A 6,734-nucleotide genomic window follows, 5' to 3' on the forward strand; every position below is an offset into this window, starting at 1 on the left:
GGGGGGGGGGGGGCTGCCAGCAAGATGGCTGCTGCCCCCACCCTTTGCTGCTGATTGGCTGCCAGAGCTTGCCCCTCTTGACCAATCAGCAGTGAGGGGCAGGGCAACATGATGGACAGTCCTCGCAGCCAATCAGCAGCATGGGGTGGGACTACATGACAGGCAGCCCCTGCATCCAATCAGTGGTGAAAGGGTGGGGCAACAGGGGCCTCTCAGCCAATCAGTGGCATGGCTACCCAGGCCCACATTCTGCCTGCAAAATCAGGGGGCAGCTCCCATGAATTAGGTGGGTCCCTACCTACAAGGTCTTCAAGGCCAAAAAAATGGTTTACCTATCTCAGTCCCTGTGGTGGGCCAGAGCCTGACCAATCTTTCATCACTGCTAACCAGCTCGATGTGTGGGAAATACGTGAGAGTGGTCACTAAACAGTCTTTCAATTAATGCCTACAGATTGTGTGTTTAGCGGGTTCATCTTCAGAGTCGGGGACCTATAGCAGCATGCTTGTTTTGATTTGGTGTCTTCTAAAACCGTTAAGGAATGTAATATTTTACTTGAGCATCTAACCTGAATATTTGCTGGGATTATTCGTGAGAGGAGCTCTTATCTCATACAGCTTTATAGCCAAATCCCATTGTGGAAGTAAACAGTTTACACAGCTATTATATTTTTCTTTGTGACTTGCTTAATGGGAATAAAATCTGAATTAACATTTCCTTATCACTGATTTGAGTAGGCTAAGAGAAAAACCTTATTGTATAGCTGTCTTTTCCGAATTGCCTTGCTACTAGGTCACTGCCAAGGTCAGTTCTTATCGCTTTCTATTTATGCTCTGCAATGCACCATGCACACCTGTGTTTTGAAGGAGAATGTTTTTATCCCCTAATTCAAAGTCCCTGTCTATTTCCAGGCCTTTGGAGAGGTTAGCTCATTAATTAATTTTTTTCCGTGTGCTTAACATAGGAACACAACTTAAGCCTGTAGGTTTCCCCATGCACTAGCACGTACACATCCTTCCAGTTTGATTTTCTCTGCTCCTGCCCATACCATTAACAAGCAAGTCATAGAGCAAGATATTCAGCTGGCGTAAACACCATAGTCATTTCAGATGAGCTAATGCCAGTTCATACCAACTGATAATCCAGGCCATATAGGCATTCTGGTTACATCCATAACCGTATTACATCACAGAGTTTTCCAATATTTTTATGATATCAAAACTTTAATCCCACACGTTGAAGGATATTTTTTGCTAAAAGAGGTTTTGTGGAAAAAATGTGTTATGAAAATGACTGACCCTCTCATTCTGGGAGTGAGTGAGGGCCTGAGGAGGGCTCATGCCTGTTTCCTTATGTTTCTTTCTTCCATCTCTTCAGTGGCCTGTTCATTGCAATGGTTGTGAGCCTGCTCTTCCTCGTGCTGCTGAGGTTCACAGCGGGGGTCCTCTTCTGGATTTTCATCTTTGGTGTGATTGGAATGATAGGCTATGGTAGGTGTTAGCTCCTTGATGCCAAGGTGGAGCAGGATACGTATTTTTCTTATTGATGAAATTTGTACTAGGAAAATCTGCAATTATAATGAATGTAATTTTTTTAATCTGGATAATATTGCAGATCGGAAGGGTTTTTTTGGTTTTCTTTAACAAAGCTTTTACTGTGGATCAGTTGCAGTACCATGGAACTACTCAATCAGTGGTTAGTTTGTGAAGCAGTAGGTTTTGTATGTTTGCATTTCTTCTCTCATCAAGTGGGTTAATAAGCTTCCAGTCTCATAACTCGTCCCCCCTGCCCCCGCATGACATGTTAAAAGCAAATCACTTTCTTTGAAAAATGTTACAAAAGGCTCATTTGTGTGTACAACTCTTCAGAAACACTCAGGCTGCTTTGACTTGTTTTTTTTCCTCCCCCCAAAGGCATCTGGCATTGTTACTGGGAGTATGATCATCTTCGGGGAATACCAGGATCTGACCTCACCATCTATGATATTGGGTTCCAGACTGACTTCAGAGTGTACCTGCAACTGAGGCAAACATGGTTAGCATTTAGTAAGTGCTTTAAAAATAGTCTCTATTTATGCATAACCAGGAGAATGAATCATCACACATCAAGTCATTCTTGTTACACCTGCAGACAAAACTCCTCCTTTGGTTACCACACTGTGACATGTGCAGTCAGTGGAGATGTTTTATTATATTACGCAGTTTTTAAACTTTCCATGATTACTATTTTATCCGACCTACTTTAATCATATTTATAACAAACATGGAAGAAATGCACCATCTAGGGAACAGTTCACATACTGTGCATCCCTCCTCATGTTATTGGGGATGGTAAGGGAGCAAACAAGACAAATCCTGGGACTCTGGCAAGGCTGCATGTGAGAACTGCATTTTCTGTCCCCATCCAGTCCTTTCTGAGGGGGAACTATGTGCAGCACAGGAAGAAGAGAGATATGTACTAAGTGGACCATTGTCCACATGGTTGGTCCATTTGGGCAGGATCACTGACCATGATTGATTAGATCCTGGCACTAGACCCAGGAACACTTTGGGGGAGTGTTGGGGACACGAGTGTAGCAGAAGAAGTATCCTGCATGAACTAAGTACAGTATAGGTATTGTTACAGTGTTGCACCAGTGTCCAATATGGGAAAAGTCTGGGAGTAAATCTAACTTAAGAGGCTGCTGGCTGAAGTTTGGCCTTGCTGGTTTAGGGAAGGCCTCTGATGACCTGGTTTGAGTGACTTTTCATGTCTTAGCTGAACTTACAGCACTGAGCATGAAACTTTCAGGCCATAGGAAACTAACTAGCAGAGAACACTGCAACACAGCTCAGCAACTCAGGCCACGTTAGACCTAACCTGCAGTCACTCTACTGGCTTCCCATAGAAGTTCAAGTCAAATTTAAGGCCTCAGTTCTCATCTTCAAGGCTCTCCACAGCCGATATCTAGAAGGTTGCCTGAAACCCCTAAATGAGAGTTCTTGTACAAGGGAGTTTTTAGCAGTAAGACCTAAGCCCCTCTTGGCAGGGCTTAAAGAATGAAGTCCCCCAGGAACTAAGAGCGATCACAAACCTCACCATCTTCCACACCAAGTGCATCCATCTGACTTCTCTAATGCAAACACTCAACAGATTTTTAAAAAAATCTCACCCAAACCAGACACTACTCTGCACACACATCTTCCATTGGAAAGAAAATGGGAGAACAATCACGTGACACATATTTCTTAAAGCAATACTGGAAGGTACATAGTAGGGGTGTGCAAAGGGGGCCCTATTCAATTTGGATTCAGCCTGAATCAGGGACAATGATTTGATTTGTTGATTTGGATCGCTGTCCCTGATTCGATTTGGCCAAATCCGAATCTGAAGATTCGATGCTGATTTAGAGAATCAGTGATTTGGACATAGACACAACTTTAAATGTTTCTTCTACATACCTCTAGGTACCAGCATGGCTTGTGAACGCTGTGATGCTGGGGTGAATGGAGCGCTCCACAGGAGCATGGGGGCCCTCCATGTGTTCAGCGGTGAACCCCAAAGTGGACTGGTAGCCTCCTGGCTCAGCAGTTGACTGTGGGGGGACTCCGAGTGCCCCTCCAAACCTAGGAGGCACCAGTCAGGAAGCGGGGGGGCCCCCTAGCATGCTCCCTGGCAGACCTGGAAGTGGACTGGAAGTGCTTCTGGTCCACTTCTGGGTCTGTTGGGGAGCCCCCTGCAGTTCTGTGGGACACTCTATGCACCCCAGCATTGCAGGATTCATGAGCCACCTAGATTAGATAGAACCCCCTTCATTACCTAGTTTAATAACTAAAGCTTGCAGTCCTTTGCTGAAACTCATCTTCCCTTTGTTGGGTCTTTATTTACCTGGATGTCTGGGCTAATATGCTAATAAGGCATATATTACCACATATTGCTAAGGCAAATTTCTCTAAAGTTATGTACCTAGAGAATATTCCAGTTTTATTGCATCCCTGTTTCATGCTTGTAACACCCAACAGATGCTAGCCTCCTGCATACTCAGCAGGCACTGTTTCAGCATGCATATTTCATATGGGTTGAAATATTTTATCACAGAACAGTTCACAAAGGAGGCACACTATACACATTTTGCAGATGAAGAAACCAAGGTATGAGACTAGATGAAGGTCCCTTAGCTGGGTAGCAGAAGAGTCAGGAACAGAGTAATTACCAAAGCTCATCCTATAGGTCATGCTGCCTCTCTTAGATGCTTTATACACATTTCCGTAATTTAACAGAACTGAATTGGAATAAATTTAAGAAATGTATTGTCACCACAAGAAAACTCTGAGAATAACTGTGAGAAGACCTGATCCTTGGAGGGGTAGAGCAGTTTCATGGAAAGCAGAGGGCATTCAGCATCTCTGAGGATCCTTAAGTTTATACTGTAAGGCATCATACTTTCTAAGGGGGCTTTGGATCAAGGTACCACAATGTCTGTTTGCCGATCTAGACACTCAAATTTGATCTTTAAAGATTCTACAATTACTTGTGGGGGAAAGATCTGCAGTACAGCTCTTTCCATTCTCAGGTATGAGCTGGTATGTGGTAAACTGGTGGAACTGGGATTCTGAGACTGGGACTTCAGGAGCAGAGTTAGAACATGCGTGTAACTTCTGTGGAATACAGCCCCCTCCAGACTGTCCTCCTCCAACTCTCTCCATGCCAGTTAAATAAGGGCTGGATTCTACTCTCATACCAGCGTTATGCACATGTAACCCTGCTGACTTCAGTGGAATTGCCTCTATGTGAAATCAGGGTAATGAAAACCAGAATCAAGCCTTCTTCGTGAAAGAATTGATTTCCATCTTCATTTCAAATAGTACAAATTACAAGCAGTGCAACATAACCATTGAAAGTGCCTGTATATAACTAAAGAGAAATGTTTTTCCATTAAATATATTAAGGAAAATAATATTCTTGCCAAATGTTCTGTCCATATGGTTTTTAATCGATGATTTTCTTTGCAAAATATTTTACTTTGCAGTGCTCCAATTTTCTTTTTAAATTACAAATGCTAATGTCATCTGCCAAGGCCCTACACATTCTGGCTGGCAGCTGGAGTGTGGGAGTTCACAAGCACTTATAAAATGGGGATTGAATGTTGGAATTTTGCAGTGAGAAGGAGCCAGAGCAGTCTTGCTGAGTTACTTGGGATTCATGAGCAGGACTATAAAGCAGGAAGCTGAAACCAACAGTGTAGAAAGAAAGTGTTAATTTGATTTTTGATCAGTTTAATTTTCTTGCTTGCAGTGATAATACTTTGCATTGTGGAAGTCATCATCATACTGATGCTGATCTTCCTAAGGAATCGGATCCGGATTGCTATTGCACTCTTGAAGGAAGGCAGTCGGTATGTTTCACGGATGTTTTCTTAAAATAAGTTATAAATACCCACCTTGATGCACTACTTTGGAGCTGACTCTAGCACAGCTGGGGTAGAGTGGTGTGATAAAAGCATGAGAGAAAAAGTGATGATAAGGACAGGGGAAGCCAGTCATCCATTAATGAGGCCATATCTACATTAAGAATTGTCACTGCCAGAACTTTTCTTTGCTTGCAGATGTTCAGAGACACAGCAAGCTCATTCAGTGCCCAGGGTGGTTAAGGAGGTGTGGCGGGCAAAGAGGGTAGTCTTACCTATCTGGGCCCCCTGCACAGAGAAGGAAGTTGCTGCTGCTGCTGGTCAGCCAACACTGCTACAGCAGCAGCAGTAGTAGTAGCCATGTTCCCTGTGCAGAGAGCCAGGGTAGCAGTGACAGAGAGTCCAGCAGTAGCAGCCCTGTAGCGCGAACTCCCTGGAAGCCACCTCAGGGGTCCTGTTTGCTTCCCCTCCCATCCCCCACACCAGATGCATTACTGGGTGCAGGGCTGCACATGCTGTGAGAAAAAAACTCCCCAGAGAGGAGAGAGGGAAGCCCTTTCTACTCACCACCCATCTCTCAGATGCACTGCTGGGTGCACAGCTCTGGTGCCTGGTTCCTATAGCTAGGCAGCACAGGGATGCCTCTACCATGGTAAAGACTCCTGGGAGGGGATTCCAGAAGCCCTCTCCATAGTCGGTGCCCAGGGCTGGTACCCGACTTGCCCCCACCCCCCCAGCTACACTGCTCAGCTGTCAACATTGCTGTGTCTTGAGTGTGTCCAGTGGGATGCTTTTGCTAGTTTTGTGCCTCCTCACTGAGGAGGTAGTGTTGGCAAAATGACTGGACATGATGCCCCGTGGTAAGAGCTCATGGCCTACACTTGTCCAGATTGTGATATTGCTGGAGCTGATTCACACTAGCACTTTAGAAATGGCTGTCTGTCAGGTTAGGGCAGGGGCAGGGGTGGGCAATTTTTTGGGCAGAGGGCCACTTACCAAGTTTTGGCAAGATGTTGAGGGCCACATAGGTAGCCCCACTCCTTGACAGGTGCCCTGGCCCCTAGTTGCCATCGTGTGTCCCACCCCTTCTTGCCCCCTAACCCCCAACCTTTGCCACCAGAAGCTCCTCCCCTTGCCCCCGGAAGTACTCCTTTCAGCAAGGGGTTTTGCCACCTCAGAACCAGAAAAATACCAAATTATATTCTAAAACTCAAACATCTACAGTGTTCATTAATTTGACTTTAAAAAATATTTTTGTCCTGATTTACGTGTGTAGTGTACATAGAGGTGATTGCACAATAGCTTAAAATGAAGTCTTACTCTTGTATATTGTGGGGGGTGGGGGCATGG

The 6,734-nt window shown here is 44.8% G+C and overlaps 1 protein-coding gene across 1 annotated transcript in view; it reads left to right on the forward strand.

The window, feature by feature from the left end:
• The window catches only part of SLC44A5 (solute carrier family 44 member 5), a gene marked incomplete at its 5' end in the record, with an annotated part of 54,351 nt that overhangs the window by 10,893 nt on the left and 36,724 nt on the right, over positions 1 to 6,734 (forward strand). The window contains 3 exons of the mRNA XM_019528284.1: positions 1,376 to 1,488; positions 1,912 to 2,043; positions 5,273 to 5,372. Coding sequence (XP_019383829.1) covers positions 1,376 to 1,488; positions 1,912 to 2,043; positions 5,273 to 5,372 — 345 coding nt within the window. The remainder of the gene's footprint in view (positions 1 to 1,375; positions 1,489 to 1,911; positions 2,044 to 5,272; positions 5,373 to 6,734) is intronic.

Source organism: Gavialis gangeticus, unplaced genomic scaffold (genome assembly GCF_001723915.1).
Source record: "Gavialis gangeticus isolate Ggan-Ray unplaced genomic scaffold, GavGan_comp1, whole genome shotgun sequence".
NCBI classification, from domain to species: domain Eukaryota; kingdom Metazoa; phylum Chordata; order Crocodylia; family Gavialidae; genus Gavialis; species Gavialis gangeticus.